General features: G+C 56.8%; 1 protein-coding gene across 1 annotated transcript; it reads left to right on the plus strand.

Moving 5' to 3' along the window:
* The first annotated feature begins 4,094 nt into the window (after positions 1-4,094).
* LOC310766072 (epiplakin-like) lies at positions 4,095-11,962 on the plus strand. The gene is made up of 2 exons (XM_083621959.1): positions 4,095-4,286; positions 9,090-11,962. Exon 2 carries the CDS (start codon positions 9,160-9,162, stop codon positions 11,839-11,841), a length of 2,682 nt encoding a protein of 893 aa, XP_083478085.1. The 5' UTR covers positions 4,095-4,286; positions 9,090-9,159; the 3' UTR covers positions 11,842-11,962.
* Positions 11,963-16,715: the final 4,753 nt, after the last annotated feature.

Below are 16,715 nucleotides of genomic sequence, written 5' to 3' on the forward strand. Positions count from 1 at the left end.
TAAGACAAGGAGAATAAGGAAGATTAGTTTAAATCTAAATTAAAATAAGGGAAGATTTGCTGAGTAATCGATAAGAATTTGGAATACAGAAAAGGGAGGCATGAGGAAGTCGGGGAAGAAAGGTATAAGAAATTAGGATATGAAATGGTACATGTTTTTGTTTTGTTTATGTCTTTGTATGTTTATGTATGTTATGTTTATATGGAAAAAATTCTTGAATAAAAATATTATAAAAAAAAAAAGGAAGGAAGGAAGGAAGGAAGGAAGGGAGGGAACGTGGAGGGACCCCTCTCCACTTGCAGCCTCTGCCTAAAGCAGAGCCAGCGGAGCCGCCAGCAGCTCCAGAGCCTGAGGGAAGTGGAGCGATGGGCCTCCTTGCCAGGAGGGAAAACGTGGTGGCAAATAATCTAGGGGTTTCCAGAGGCAGAACAGGCAGGAGTCAGGCAAGCGCCAGAACGGCTGGCTCTGCCTCCGCCTGCTGCCATGTCGGGGCTGCTTCAGGGAGGTCCAGCTGAAGAAGAAGAGTTTGGATTTGATATCCCGCTTTATCACTACCCGAAGGAGTCTCAAAGCAACTAACAATCTCCTTTTTCCCTTCCTCCCCACAACAAACACCCTTTGGGGTGAGTGGGGCTGAGAGACTTCAGAGAAGTGTGACTGACCCAAGGTCACCCAGCAGCTGCGTGTGGAGGAGCAGGGAAGTGAACCCAGTTCCCCAGATTACGAGTCTGTTGCTCTTAACCACTCCACCACACTGGCTCTCCTTTTCCCCTGGGCAACTGAGGGGCTTCTGCTGGTCTTGGAAGCAGCCGGCAAACATTCCAGGTGAAGAAATGGCCACCTGTCCCTGGGCAGACGGAGGACAAAAGAGCCGACTGCTGCTCTTGTTCTTATTACATCTATGTGGAGCCCACATTTTCTTGCAGGTACAAAATGCAAAAAGACAGATAAAATAGAAAAAGCTAAAAACATAGGACTGCTAATAATCAACAAGTACAGTGGTACCTCAGGTTACAAACACCTCAGGTTACAGACTCCACTAACCCGGAAGTAGTACCTCGGGTTAAGAACTTTACCTCAGGATGAGAACAGAAATCGTGCGGCGGCAGCAGCAGGAGGCCCCATTAGCTAAAGTGGTACCTCAGGTTAAGAACGGACCTCTGGAACAAATTAAGTTCGTAACCAGATGTACCACTGTAATTAAACACCAATAGTACAAACACACGCACACAATTGCATTGAGGTACGAATCTGGACTGGCCAGCCAAAAAGGCAGCAGTGGGAGATGCGCAGACTTGCAGGAGGGAGAGAGCGCATCCTGCACCAGGAAGGCCTCAGAGGTTGGCGTGACTCAAAAGTGTCCAGCGCTTTAATTAATCCGCCCCACCCCGGCTCAGGGCTCAGCACCAGCACCAAGGCATATTTTAAGCTCCCATTCATTTTGTGGAGAGGCAGGGAGGGGGAGGGGAGGGAGGAGAAGCTCCTGAATGGGCCAAAGGGGGCTGGAAAGGGAGAGTCCATGGCCAGTTCTACAAGGGGAGAGGCACCCTGGGTGGCGCCCAGTCCCTAGAGTGGGAGCGGGCACCGCTCTTGGCACTGGCAGCAGGTGGGCCCTGGATGGGGGGGGCAAAGGCAAGTGGGCATGGCGGGCAGTGGAGGCGGTCAGGGTCTTCACACACACACCTTAGAGACACACTTTGTCCCAGTTAGGGGCACACACTCATTAACGCATACATTCAGATTCACCCTGACACCCAGTGCCCCCCCATTCCCCACACCCAGAACCTCCCTCCCTCCTTGTCTCTATCACTTGCTCCCTCTTTTCCTCACATCCCGCCCCCATTCCCACTTCCCCCCACCTATCTAACATCAGCCATGAGCTAGAATAGGGCTGTGATAGGTTTGGGGGCTCAGGCTGGATGGTGGCTGTCCGTCAGGGATTCTTCAGCTGCAACTCTTGCACTGCAGGGCTTGGACTAGATGGTCTTTGGGAACCCCTCCCTGCGCTACCATTCTGCGAATGCCCTGGCTCTCTCCCAAACTGTGCGTAGAATCTATCAGAGGAAACCAGCCAGACCAGTTCCTTTGCTCAGGTAATGGCCTTAGCCGGCCAGTTAAGGACTAGCATTTGCATGAGGGGGAGGCTGCCCTTTGCCCTAGAGACAAAGGGGGGCAAATCCCACCCCCAGTTGGAAGCAGGACCACCTTGTAAGGGAGGCAAACAATAGCCAGAGTGTTTTGTGTTGAGTTTTTGGCTGATGCTGGAAGCTGGAGAGACAGAGCTCAGCCTTGCTCTGTGCTGGATCCCTAACAGGACGGCAGGTCTGCTGTGAGCCCCTCTGCTCAGGTTGCAGATATGCGTAAATAAAGCTGTATATCCAAAAAGAAGGTTTTCAAACAGAGCTTGGAAGGCCATTTCTCAAGAATTATTTAGCTAGGATTCCTGCACTGCAGGGGGCTGGACTAGATGACCCGTGGGGTCCCTTCCAACTCTACAATTCCATGAAGACGCCGCACTCTTCAGTGACCCTCATTCCAAGGAAACTGAGCCCTGGGGAGCCCCCAGAGTCTCTCCCTGCTCAGAGATTGGGGAGCAGGCAACCGGGGGGAGAAGCTGGTTGTCCTCGTGTGCTGGGCTGTGGGGCTGAAGCCTCCCCATGAACAAAGGACAACAATCTTAACGACAATCTGGGAGGGCAAGTCCTCCCTGCCCAGCTCCTCTCCCTGTGCAAAAGACCACGGCCCCCTCCCCCACCTCTGGCTGCCATCAGCATCCGTCCCAGAGGTCCAGGGACAGGCCCAGAGCCAAGGGATGGAAAGACCTGTCTGCCTGCTCCCAGCCCTGAACAGGGACCCCCATGGGGTGTCCTGGGGGGGGGGGGAAGAGTGCCGTATGAGAAATTGATGCCTGGGGGGGAACAGCTTGGAGCTACTGACCTCTTTGGGCTAGATTTTGCAAGGGGGGGGACTTGGCATTGGTGACCAAACTGCTTGCCTTGTCGCCTCCTGCGTAGCCCAGCTCTGGCTGTCAGCTCTCAGCTTTTGTAAGGCTGGTTCCATGGAGGCAGTTATTTTGCATCTATTTATTTTTTGCAAGTCAAGTGCTTGACTTCATTTAGGGGGAAGCTGTCAAGAGTTGAACCCAGGACGCCTCCATCCGTCCAGGCTCTTCCAGATGCAGCCACAAGAGGGGAGGACCTTCGAGAGCAGCTGGAGGAAGGGAGGCTGGCTGGCTGTGCCCCTTCTGCTGCCACACCCTGCACTCCAGAGCAGGCTCAACTGGGAGCAGGGAGGGCATGGGCACCCCCACTGGCATTCTCCTCCCTGGTGGGCCCTCAGCCATGTCCCCTGCAGTGGCCCAGTGCAATGGGACGACAACCCCTCAGCAGTCTTCCCTGGGCCAGACCTTGCCTGCCTTCTGTTCCCTCGCAAAGAGGAGGCGGCCTTCCTTGGCCCAGCTTGGCTATGGTGGGGGTACCCTGGACCTTCATTTCCGGGGGCTCTGAAAGGCTTCTCCATGTGGGGCAGGATGGGCTCTGAGGGCAGAGGCTCCTCTCCAGGGTCTTCCCCCTTGGCAGAAGGGGCTCCCTCCTCAGCCGCCTGCCTCCTGGGGGTGTCAGAGGGGTGGTTCAAGCAACTGTTTCGGTGGGGGGGCTTATTGTGAGGAGCTTCTGGCCTGGTCTTGGGGGCTCCTTGGCTTCCTCCAAGGAGCTGGCCTGGGGGGCTGCTGGGCGGTTCTCCCTGCCCCATCTTCTCCTCCCCTCGAGCCCTGTGAGGTCAGCTAAGCTGAGAGAGGCTGAGCTGCAAGGCTGCGGTGGGATTGGGACCCAGCTCTCCCCGGCCCTCCTCTGACCCCCCAACCACTCCAGCATGATGCCTCCTGCTCCTTGCGCTGCAGGTTTTATGCTTGTTTCTGTTTGTGCTTCCACATTAAAATGGAGACGCCTTTCCAAAGGGCAGGGGCCAAAAATAATCCCTCTTTGGCTCTGCCTTGCCAACCCCCCCCCCCCCGTTGTAAAGACCCCTCCCCTTGTTTGGGCCTGCTGGTTCCTTGGTGGCAAAGGAGGACCTGGGGAGGCGGGAAGAGGCTTCTTTCTGCCCTGTTGTTGTGGCAGCAGCGTGTGCCTGCCCCACACCTTGGCCTGGCAGGCAGGGCTGGGCCGTGTGTCATCGCTGGGCGGGGTGGCCAGCTTTAAAGCCGGGGCAGCAGCACCTGTGGGACAGTCAGAAGAGGCAGCCGGACGAGGCAGAAGAGATCAGAGCAGCGCTTCACCAGGAGCCTTCAGGTAGGGGCTGGGGGCACCTTCTGCGAGGGCAGCTGGGAGGTGCCAAGGTGGGAGAGGTGGGGGCAGCAGTGCCTTCCTGCTCAGATCCCGCAAGAAGAAAGTAGGCAAGGGGATGCTGAGGCCCCTGCTAGACCCCCAGGATGGGGTTGCCCAGTCGGGGTCCGGCAAGAAGCCCAAGGATGAGGATGGAGGAGCCATCCCCCCCCCAGCCCCCTCTCTCCAGCGGGGCAGCCGGTGGACCCCTCACCCCTTGAGTTCAAGACCTCCCTATCCTCACTCAGTTTAAAAAGCTGTTGGTGGAGAGGAGAGCAGGAGTGCCTTTCCGGCCCACTTAAGTAGGGAAATGAGGGAGGGATGGAGGAAGGGATGGAAGGGGGCTCGTGTCAGGTGCTGAAGCAGCCAAGTGGAGGCTGGAGACCAGACCAGCCCCACACGCAGCTCAGTCACCCACTGAGCAACATTGAGAAGAGGCTGCAGGCTTCTCTGCAGGAGCACTCCCACCCAGACATGGCTGCAGCCTCCACTCTGCACCCCACTTCAAATGGGGGCCTGGGCCACAGTGATGCTTAGAGGGCAAAGCTGCAGGTTCCAGCCCCATGGGGAGCCCACAGGAGTGAAATCAGAGGCTGGCCAAACTCCCTCATTCAGACGTGCCCCAAGTGTGGCTAAGATACCTGCCTGTTTGGCCCCCCAACTCTTCCCCAGCCCCAGGGGCTGCAGGATGCAGAACAGGAGCAGGAGGAGGCGCCCAGTGCCTTGTTTGCAGGAGCTCAGCACCAGGGAGAGGAGGCTGGGCTCCTGGAGGGACCGCCTGGCTCAGCTGCTGGCCAGGACCTGGAAGCAGCAGCAGTGGGGTGAGAGGCACTCAGGAAGGGTCTGGAATGGGGTGCTTGTCAGGAGAAGAGAAAATGAGGGGCAGTCCAAGGGTGCGGAGGGGATAAGGGGCAGATCCTGCTGGACTTAGTGGAAGACCAGCGGCTCCACCAAGCAGTGCGGAGGGCACCCCTCTCTGCACCCGGCTGCCCTGGCCTCAGAGGGGTGGCTGATCCCACTACCCTGTGTTTTGGTGCCAAGTCCCTCAGGCCCACCCAGGCCAAGCCAGAGTGCAGCCTCTCCCCCCTTCCCTGTGCTGGGCTCATGCCAGCCCCACAGGTCCCCGGAGAGGCTCAGCTGACCATTAGGCAAATTGGCCCCAGAGGCAGGAGGCCATTTATGCAGTTGTGCTCCCGGCTCCTCCTCCTCCTGTTGTTGTTGTTGTTGTGGTTGTGTCATTTCCTCTGCTTGGCTGGCCCTGGCAGAGCAGGTGGCCTCTGCCTCCAGGACTCCAGCACCGGGCCAGCCTCCTCGGGTGGCAATTAGGCGGGCATGGAATGTGGTTGGCTGCCTCCTGGCACTCCAGATGCATCCGGCTCCCGCACCTCTTTCCCCAAAAGACAATTGGCCTGTCACTCACCTGCAGGAGCCCAGGCAGCTCCCGTCTGCCTCTGAGAAGCCGCAGAGGGAGGGAGGGAAGCAGGAGGGAGCAGGCAGCCGTTCTGAGCCCCTGGGATCCATTCAGCCCTTTCTCTGCTGGAGAAGTGAATGGACACCAGGCCTTGAAGAATGCAAGAGTGGGGGGGGGGTGGAGAAAGTTTTCTCCCTCTCGTGATCGTAGATTCAGTGAAGTTGGAGGTTGGGCATCCTTCCACATGAAGCACACGGTTAAAACTATGCAGGAGGCAGTCATGGCTGCCAACCTAGATGGTCTTCATTTTCATCATCATCTTTAGCCCACCTTTCCCCCTGTTGGGGCTCAAGGCAGCTTTGAAAGGGAACCAGACAGACCCAGGGAGAATGAGCCTACTAGCCAGGATGGCAGCATCTTTTCTTGGCTGCCGGAGGTGACCTGCCTCTGACTGCTGCTTGCTGGGAAGGGTGGTGGGGAGAGCTCTGCTGCTGCGGCTGCTCTTGGGGGCTTCTTCCCTCTGGGACCCCCTTTGCCCACTGAGAATGCTGGATGAGGGGCCCCCCTCTGGCCTGATCCAGCTGCTGACATTCTTCTGAGGGGCTCTTGGCTGCATTTGCCACAAGAGCCCTGGAAGCACTTTTGTGTTTTCACTGCAGTCTGGTGTGTCATTTATTCCACATTTCAAGGACAGCCCTGCAGGATCAGGCCCAGGTGGGCCCCTCTAGCCTGGCCCTAGTTTCCCGCATGGCTACCCAGATGCCCCACTGGGAAGACCGCAAGCGGGACATGGAGGGGGGTACAACCTCCCTCACTGCTTTTTGCACTACAGCACCTGGCACAGTGGGGTAGACCGCCTTTGCAGACAGAGCTTCCACTTAGCTCTAACTGAAGCCGTAACAAGAGTCCTACTGGCCAAGCAGATGCCCCACAGGGAAGCCGGCAAGCAGGCCAGGGGGCACCCACAGCCCTTGCCCCCCTTGCCTGCTGTCTTTGGTCCCCGGTGACTTTGGCACTTCATGCAGACTCCCCAGTGCCTCTATTGTGTGGGAGGGGTTCAGGTACAGGCTGCAGACGGAGGTTTGCCAAGCTAAAGTGGATTAAATCCCTCTGTTACCTGAGTGCCACAAATCCACTTTTAAAAAGCAGCAGTGGTTAGGAAAGTGAAGCAGAATAGAGTGTGGGATGGAGGATACCCAAAGTGCTGCAAGGAAATTGGGAGAGGGGAGCAGGCATCAACACACAACTTTCCTGCAAACAGGTAAAGGTAAAGGGACCCCTGACCATTAGGTCCAGTCATGGCCGACTGGGGTTGCAGCGCTCATCTCGCTTTATTGGCCGAGGGAGCCGGCGTACAGCTTCCGGGTCATGTGGCCAGCATGATTAAGCCGCTTCTGGTGAACCAGAGCAGCGCACGGAAACGCCGTTTCCCTTCCTGCTGGAGCAGTATCTATTGATCTACTTGCACTTTGACTTTGCTTTCGAACTGCTAGGTTGGCAGGAGCAGGGACCAAGCAACGGGAGCTGCCCTAGGCTCTGTGGGTTAATCCACAGTGCCACCCGCGTCCTGTTGAGTAAAGACTGAGTTTAATCTACCCTCTGTGTAAGCTGTGTGAGCAAATTGGGAAGGATGCAAATTCATGGCGGAGGGGGCTACTAGCGATTCCTGCCTTGCAGAGGGAGGAGTAGATTATCCTTGAGGTGCCTCCTGACTACACTCCTATTGTTCGATGATTCTGTCTCCACAGTCACAGGAGGGGAGAGTGTTGCTCTTGTGCCTGAGTCCTGCTTGCTGGTTTCCCCCAAGAGGCATCTGGGGGGCCACAGGGAGAAGAGAATGCTGGACTTAGAAAGGCCCCTTTCCAGCAGCGTTCTTCCCACCTTCTTATGCTCACTAAATAGGTGGTTGGGGAATGGGGCTTACCCCCCCCCGCCCGGCTGCCCCTCCGCACTGGCCATTGCAGTGGGGGGGGGGCCAGGGGCCAGTGGGTCTTCTCTGCCCTTTCAGCTCAGGCTGAAGGCTGAGGGTGTTTGCATCCAAACCTGTCTTTGTGACTCTGTGACTGAGCAGGGAGGGCAAGTGCTTGCCCCAGGCACGTTCACACAAACACACAGAGGAAGAAGGGTGTGTGCAGTTCCTGTGTACACGCGCCCATCCCCCGAACCCTGCCTCCTGTGTGGTTTCCCCAAATTGTTCCAAAGGAGCCCTTTTCCTGCACTTCCTCCCCAGCAAAGTGGCTTTGCTCCACCACAGCCCCAATTAGGTGCATTTGGGGCATTACCTCACCAGGCAGGCAGCCCCACTTCCAATTTGAGCACCAGATGAGCCAAAGCGAACAGCCGCCAAGCCCCAAAACATGGCAATTAACATAATGACGCAGGTGAGTCGACAGCCTGTGGACGGATGGATGGAGGGCCTGCAAACAGGTTTCCTGGCTGGGGGCAAAGACAGGGTCACATGCCTGGCCGGACCAGTCTGGCTGAGCCCCGTGGCATAAGCAGGGCGCCCTCTTTGTCTTCTTCTTCCTCCGCCCGTGGCCCCAGCAGCTTAGTGTCAGGTCCCACTTGTCCTGAGCAGGTGGAATCCTGGGAAGCAATTCCTGGCACAGGAGGTCTCGCCAGAGTCCCTCCTCCAAGGCAGCCTGGCCAGGATTTCTGCCCCAGGACCAAACACCCCCCCCCAGCACCTGGCATCATCACCAGCAGGTACTGAACTGGCACAGTTACCCCACCTGGTGCCTGAATAGTCCACAAAGGAGGGGCAGGGCTGGCACAGGAGTGGGTGAGACTTGCGGGGAGGGGACATGTGCAGGAGAATCACCCTAGAGAAGTGTCTGGGGAGGGGCTTGGTCTGCATTCTCACGTTTACCCTGGGAAGTGGCTGTGAGCTAGCCTTCTCTAAGCCAATGCCCTCCTGGCGTCCTGGACCTTCGCTCCCACTGTCCCACCTGCTGGCGATACCGCAAGGGCTGGTGGGAGCTGCAGTTCCAGCAGGGCCCAGTTGAAAGACGGCTGTTGGCGAAGCCACAGCTGAATGACATTGCCGAATGCTTGGCCTGTGCTGCTAATCCCAGAGATGGCTGGAGCACACCTCACGGAGCAGTTGTGCATCTCCCGGCAGCCAGCAAGGGAGCAACCTCTGCCCAGGGCAGGATCCAGAAGTGCCAGCCAGGGCCAACTTTACAGGTCTGCATTTGGCACAGACAGCAGGTGTTGGAAGGCCTAGCACTGTGTGGAAATGTTCCCCTGCCTGCATGGCACTGGCTGCTCTCTCTTCTTTGCAAAACAGCCTCCCTTGTGACCCCCAAATGGGAGCACAGTTGTCTCACAAAGCCTTTTCTGCCTCTCTCTTCCTCCAGAGACTTTCTTGCTTCCCCCTGCACGATCACCCACCCAGAAGACACGCCTGGACCCCCTTGCACCCGAGCCATGCCACAGGACAAGCACCTTCCCAAGGGGGGCACGGACGCAGCCCCAATAGTCCAAGTCCGTGAAGAGCCACGCTGGCCCTTTCCGTGTGCGACCGACCTGAGCGAGGACCATGTCATTGCGGGCATCCTCAAGGAGCCTGGCAAGGAGAGGCTGAGCATCCGGCAAGCCATGCACCGAGGCCTCCTGACCCACGGGACAGGCCTGGCTCTGCTGGAGCACCAGGCCGTCTCAGGCTACATCGTGGACTTTACAAACAACCGGCTGCTGTCTGTGAGAGATGCCAAGAACGCTGGCCTGGTCGACCGAGAGCATTTCAACACTCTCCTCATTGCAGAGAAGGCTGTGACAGGCTACACTGACCCCTTCTCCGGGAGCAAAATCTCCCTCTTCCAGGCCATGAAGAAAGGCCTGCTCATCAAGGACCACGGCATCCGCCTGCTGGAGGCTCAGGTTGCTACGGGGGGCCTCATCCACCCCATGCACAGCCACCGCCTCCCTGTAGAGGTGGCCTACAAGTGGGGCTACTTGGATGCGGAGATCTTCCACCTGGTCTCCAACCCTGCCAACCACACGAGAAGGTGCTTTGACCCCAACGCTCGTGACAACCTCACATACCTGCAGCTCCTGCCCAGGTGCTTTCCTGACCCTGTCACTGGGCTGCTGATGTTTCAGGTGATGGATAAAGGGTCTGTCCATGTGGATGAGAATCTGCGGAGGTGCCTGAAGTCTGCCACGGCCCAAGTCCATGTGGGGCTTTTCCAGGGCGAAGAGGTCTCTATCTGGGACCTCCTCTTCTCCAGGTACATCCCCCGGCACAAGAGGCAGGAGCTGCTGAGGCAGTACAAAGCAGGCACCATCACCCTTGAGGAGATCACCCAGACCCTCACGACCATCATCACCGAGGTGGAGGCCAGAAGCAACCCTGGCTGTGTGAAGAAGCAAAGAGCCACCCAGACAACAGCGTTTCCAGAGGCAGAGAAGAGCAAGCGGACTTCTGAGCGGGACGAGATGGTGAAGGCGCTCAAGTCCAGGGTGGTCAAGGTGCCTGCTGGGGAGCTCTGTGGGAGGAAGGTCTCTGTGTGGGACTTGCTCCACTCCAAGTACATCCCCAAGGGGAAGAGGAAAGAGATCCTGAAGCTGTACAGGATGGGCATCCTCAACATGGAGCAAATTGAGACGGTGGTCACTGCCATTGTGGCCAAAATAGAGGAGGAGAAAGCCAAAGGGCTGGGTCAGGTGACTGGCATGGCAAAGGGCGAAGGGGACAGAGCCGACCACCAGGAGAGGCAACTGAAGCAATCTTTACAGTTGGTGCGTATCCCTGTGACCTTTGGAGAGTTTAAAGGGCAAAGTGTCCCTGTGCTGGACCTTCTCTATTCTAAATATTTCTCCCAGGAGAAAAGACAGGAGCTGATGGAGCTGTACAGGACAGGGGTGCTCAGCCCTGGACAAATGACACTGGCTGTTAGTGAGACCTTGGAAAGAGCAGAAGCCAGCAAGAAGAAGTTCTCCATCAGAGTGAAAAGTCGGAGCCGAGAGTCATCAGGAACCAAGGAGGCCAAGGAAGCCAAGGAGGCCAAGGCTGTGGACCCCTCGCCCAACAAGCAATCGGATGATGTGCTGAAGGCCAAAATGGTCACTTTGCCCGCCGGAGAGTTCCGGGGCCAGCAGGTCTCCGTGTGGGACCTCCTTTTCTCTCACTACATCACAAGAGACAAGCAGGAAGAGCTCCTGAGGAAGTACAGAGATGGCCAGTTCAGTGCTGAGGATCTCTCCTCCATGCTCATCATCCTGGCTTCGCTGCACGACCTCTTCTACACTCTGGAACAAACGGCAGCAAAGGCCCCGGCCCAGGAGGCAGCCTCTTCCCCAGCAACATCACTTGAGGAAGACGAGGAGGAGGAGGATGACGATGATGATGCTGATGATGACGACGACGACGACGACGAAGGGCAGGATGAGAAGGACAAGGTCTTGAAGTCCAGGATGGTCGAGGTCCCTGTCGGCGAGTTCCGTGGGCGCAAAGTGTCCGTGTGGGACCTTCTCCACTCCAAGTACTTCCCAGAGAAGAAAAGGAAAGAGGTCCTGAAGCTGTACCGGATCGGGATCCTCTCGGCTGACCAAATGGAAAAGGTGGTCACGGGCATCGTCACCAGAGTAGGGGAGGAGAAGTCGGGCGAGGGTCGGCGTGCCAGCATCTCCAGCCAAGGGGCAGGAGCCCCCAGCGAGGGTAGCAGCGCCGGCTTCCCCCAAGACAGCCCCTCAGACAAGACGGTGGAGGTGCTCACCTTCGAGTTCCCCCTCGGGGAGTTCCAAGGCCGGAGAATCTCCATGTGGGACCTGCTCTTCTCCACGTACATCTCGGAGGCCAAAAGACAGGACCTTCTGGTGAGATACATCACAGGAGCCCTCAGCAGCCAGGAGATGGTCAGCATCCTCTCTGCCCTCGTCGTCGAGGCGCACAGGCAGAGAAGCTCCTCCAGCATCCCACACCTGTTTGGCCTCCTGCACCCTGAGGCCTCCTACATGATGTTTGGGCCGTCCCAGGCCCAGTCGGGGTCTGTGCACGACCTGCTGCAGTCGCATGAACAAGAAGCGCCCAAAGCTGGGAGGGTGACCTACAGTGAGATCACCATGACCACCACCGTTGTGCATGGGCCTGAGCAGAAGCAGGAGTAGCTCTGGAGCAAGGCAGCCGCCAGCAAGCGGCAGGTTCCAGAGCAGAGAGCTGCTGGCGGCTGCAGTGGGGGGGTCAGCAGAGCACCCCCTTCTGGGTGGGGGAGGGAGAAAGGGGAGGCCAAGAAGGGAGGGGGAGGGCAGGGGATACTAGTGTAAGTAGGCCACTATAAGAGGGAGGCTGGGGGAGGGCGAGGGGGGTTAATTGGGGAAACAGAGCTGGGGCTCCCTCCAGGCAGGCAGTTCAGCGCTGGCCTCATCTACAGGACAGACCGGCCAGTCCTGATGCAAAGAACAGTGCAATCTTCAGCCCTCCCAGGGAATTGGAGGGAGTAGCTGTGGGGGGGTGTGGGGGGGAGGGTACCGAAAGGAGACCCCTTAGCTGGCCAGGAAAGGACTACTGGGGAAAGGACTGCCATGATGGCTAAACCTCAGAAAGAACTTTCTGCTAGTAAGAGCCGTTTGACCATAGAACTGTCTCCCTTGGGAGGTGGGGAGCTCTCCTTCTTTGGGGATTTTAAATAATAATAATAATAATAATAATAATAATAATAATAATAATAATAATTTTTATTTATATCCCGCCCTCCCCAGCCAAAGCCGGGCTCAGAGCGGCTGACAACAGTAAAAGTAACACAGCATTCTAAAATCAATTCATTTTAAAATCAATTCAAAATCAAATTAATCGCAACCATTGGGCTAGAGTTCTGTGAGGAATTACCGAAGGAGGGGGTCAGACTGTGCCCTGGCCAAAGGCCTGGTGGAACAGCCCTGTCTTGCAGGCCCTGCGGAAAGATGTCAAGTCCCGCAGGGCCCTAGTTTCTTGTGACAGAGCGTTCCACCAGATCGGGGCCGAAAAAGCCCTGGCTCTGGTTGAGGCCAGCCTAACCTCCCTGTGGCCCGGGACCTCCAAGATGTCCCAGATCGGGATCCTCTCGGCTGACCAAATGGAAAGCTGGTCATGGGCATTGTCACCAAAGTAGGGGAGGAGAGGTCAGGTGAGGGTCAGCGTGCCAGCATCTCCAGCCAAGGGGCAGGAGATTGGACGGCCATCTGTCATGGATGCATTAGGTGAGGTTCCTGCATTTCAGGGGGTCGGACTAGATGACCCTTGGATCCCTTCCAACTCTACGATTCTGTGATGATGAGGTTGGTGCGTGTGAGAGAGGAAGAGACTGTGATGGGGCTTCTTCAGATGTGGTCCTGAGTCTGCTTCCCCTTGGCAGGGCGAGGGAGGGGGAACTGACCTCAGGGGCATCGCCCCAAACCAAGCCAGGATCCGCATGCAAGCAGGTGACCAGGAAGTCGCCTGGGACTCAGCACCAACCTACAGCTCCAAAACATGCTCAGGGCACCATGTCCCAGGAAGCCCCCAATCCCAGTGGCCCCGCCAGTTGGGGGAAGGGGCAGGCTCGGCCAGCAGGGCTCTTGGACCATTGGGTTGCCAGCCCTTCCGTGGGGAGATGTAGTCAGACCTCCCTCAAAGCTACAACCAGCCACAGAGGGAGAGTGCTTGGAAAGTCCTGAGGGGGGGCAGGCAGGGAGTGTCCCCAAATGGTCCCAATAAGATGTTCAGTCAAAGTTAGGAAAGATTAAAGTTGACAACATTAGTGATGAATAAAGTGAGGGTGGAATGCAGGAAGGCCTCACCCCCCCCCATTGGAGCAGTCATCTAGTCCAACCCCCGCAATGCAGGAATCTCCACCAAAGCAGCCATGACAGTGGCTTCCCCCCCCAAAAAAACTCTGCTTTAAAACCTCCATGGAAGGAGAGTCCACCACCTCCCTCTGGAGACAGGAGGAAAGCCTGGATGTCCCTGATGTGAAATCCAGATACAGAGAGGGAAATATGGGGCTCAGAAGGCAAGAGAGACTAAGGGACGGATCCTGGCAGCAGTTGCTCACTGGATCAAGTTGTGGGAGACCAGCATGGACAAGCTGCCCCTTTCTATTGGTGGCAGTAGCCAACTGGGGGGGGTCATGGGTGCTCCCCTTTTGCTGACGCCACATTTGCCTACAGCTGAGAAAGAGGAAGAATGCCTGTCGCTGCTGACCAGTTCCCAGCATGCAGCGCTGCAGAATCGATGATGGGAGAAGCCATGAAAGGATGAGCAGCTGCACAGCCACGCGGAGCCTCCCGGGGCGTTTCATGTGGGTCATTTGCTGATGGCCCCACAGAGTTCCTTCTTCCATTTTAGTCCCTGCCAATAAAGATATTTCTGGACCTTCTACTGGTAGCCTGATTCTGTACCCCTGCCTGGGTCCCAGAGGTGCTTGGCCCAGTTCCAAAGGGCTTCCTTTCACCCCACAGATTTCAATTTCTCTTGAGGCCAGTTATGCAAATGTTTCGTTTTTGTAAAGGACGTTTCTGGGATTTCTACCAGCTGTCCCTGTTGAGCAAGGACTCAGCTACACAGCTGCAAATAAAATGTTTAGAATGTGCTATATACAAATGTGACACTAGATGACGACAATAAGCTATGCAAAATTCAATGTATTTTCCAAAAATGTTTTTTTAAAAAAGCATTTCACAGCTTTTTTTATATGTGTGTCGATCCCACCCAAGAGTGGTTCTTATTCTGAGTCACCTGCCCTTCTGTCCAGCACCTGTCCCTTTGCCTTCTGCAAAAGGATTAGGCCTTGTTAAGATGTTGCTGACATGTGACTCCTCAGAGTGTGAAGTGTGGAGTCATCCTGCCTCTCTTGGCTATGCACATAAATTCTTGCGCATAAACCACACAGTGCTGACTCTTTCAGACAGCAGCTGCAGACTAGAGTATGAATATGGGGCAAATGACACAGTGCTATATGGAGCAATGCCCCAGTTCTCTGAGTGGCGAGATCTCCAGGGCTTCTGTTTCCTTGGAAGGAGGAAACTAGAGGCAGAACGGGTGTTTTGAGACGTGGCTAATTTCCAGGCTGAGCACAGGTGCCCTAAATTCCCTGCTGCTCATCAGGTACCAAGGGGCACCCATAGATCCTCCAGAGAGCGGCTCAGCCCTCGGCCTCCTCCCCTCGGCCTCACCACCCGTTCTGGTTGCCATTCCTCTGGCAGCTTCCTTCCTCCACACCTTCACTTTCACAGGCGAGAGTCAGCACCTGACCCAGCTGAGAGAAGAGGTGGGCAGGTGGGCTTGCTCCTTCCAGGCTTGGAAAGAGCCATCATCATTATAGGGCAAAGTACTTGATCATCTCTGGCCATCCTGCTAGCTCCAAAAGCCCCCTCCTCAACCAACCCCAGTTCTAGAAGCATGGGCAGGAGGTCCATGGGAGACTGCTCAGAACTATCTTCCCATCTCATGACAATTGCACAGGAAGTTGCCTCCTATCAACTCAGACCGTTTACCTGTAGAAGCAGAGATGAGTAGAGTTGGAAGGGACCCGAGGGAACTGCAGAATCCCTGATAAATGGCCTCCCAACCTCTGCTTAACAACCACCAAGGAAGGGCAGTCCAACACCTCCAAGGGAGTCTGTTCCACTGTCCGAACAGAAAGGTCTTCCTGGTGTTCAGTTGGAATCTCTCTTTTTGCCACTTGAATCCATTGGTTCAGGATCTTCCCTCTGGAGCAGCAGAAGACAAGCTTGCCCCACCTTCCATTGAGAGGCCTTCAGGTGTTTGGAGATGGCTCTCAGGTCATCTCTGGGTCTCCTCTTCTCCAGTCCACTCTGCCTGGTAGGTCTTTCCATCCCTGCCTTCCCACCCTCCCCCTCCCCCCCCAGGGGCCTGGGGACTGAAGAGGGACCCTCTGCCTGCCAAGGAAGGGCTCTGCCACCGCCGCAGGCACTGAGCCAGATTCAGCAACATCTGGCGATGCGGGTGCTCAGGGCCTGAGCCTTCCTGTGAGAAGAGGGGGGTGTCCCTAGTGGGATTTGTGAGACGCTGGAGCGCACGTGCGCAACGGAGCCCGGCTGCGCAGGCGCCCCCTACTTCCGTCGGGGCAGGCGGCGCAACTCCTCGAGGGGACCCACACCTCCAACCCGACCCTTCCCTCGCTCTTGCCGGGCGGAGGGGGCCGCGGGCGGGGTCTCCGCGGCTCCCGTAAGGGTTGCTTCACTCGAGGGTATCCCAGAAGGGTCGGCGCCGGGACGCCACGCCGGGGGGAAACCAGGAGCGCTGCCCTGTGGGGGGAAGGAGTCCGGCCCGGGCGCTGCGCCACGCCGCGCTCCGTTTCGGCCGTCGAGCTGCCTCGCTGGCCCAGGACGGCCTCGCCCCGGCAGGGAGCCCGAGGGGCCCGTCGACCCTCCCCGCGGGGTCGCCCTTCCTGCGCCCGGTGCGCTGCAAAGCGCGCCTGGCCGGAGAAGACGCGGCGCCTGCTGCGCGCCAGACTCAGCCCGCATCCGGCAACCCCGGGAGGAGCGCGGAGGCCCGCGATTGCCTCCCCGAACCCTAAACGTCTGGGGCGGCTCCGGAATGAAGAGGGCGCCGCTGCCGTTGCGCCTCGGCTGAGCCCAGAATACCAGCGGCCGCAGCGGATTGACTCCGCACCGGATGCAAGTTAAAAGCCAGGCAGTCCTGCCTGCAAGTTTACCATCTGAAAGACAACACAAAATGAGAGTTTAAAAAATCCTTCCAGTAGCACCTTAAGAGACCAACTGATTTCGTTATTGGTATGAGCTTTCGTCTGCATGCACGAAACTTAGTTGGTCTCTAAGGTGCTACTGGGAGGAATTTTTTAATTTTGTTTTGTTAACGGAGAAATCTGAGGGCTCCCTTGGACAAAAAAACAAGGACTCCAGCCAGGAATACCAGAGCAAAACAGCAGCCAGTAGGCTTGGTCTTGATTGAAGACTGTCGCAACAGGACTCCCACCTGCCTCAAGGTTGAACAAGATGGGGGCCCCGAACAAAAGACCCCCCAGACTTTTATTAGCTGCTAA

The sequence above is a fragment of the Podarcis filfolensis genome (genome assembly GCF_964270895.1).
Source record: "Podarcis filfolensis genome assembly, chromosome: 7".
NCBI classification, from domain to species: Eukaryota; Metazoa; Chordata; class Lepidosauria; order Squamata; family Lacertidae; genus Podarcis; species Podarcis filfolensis.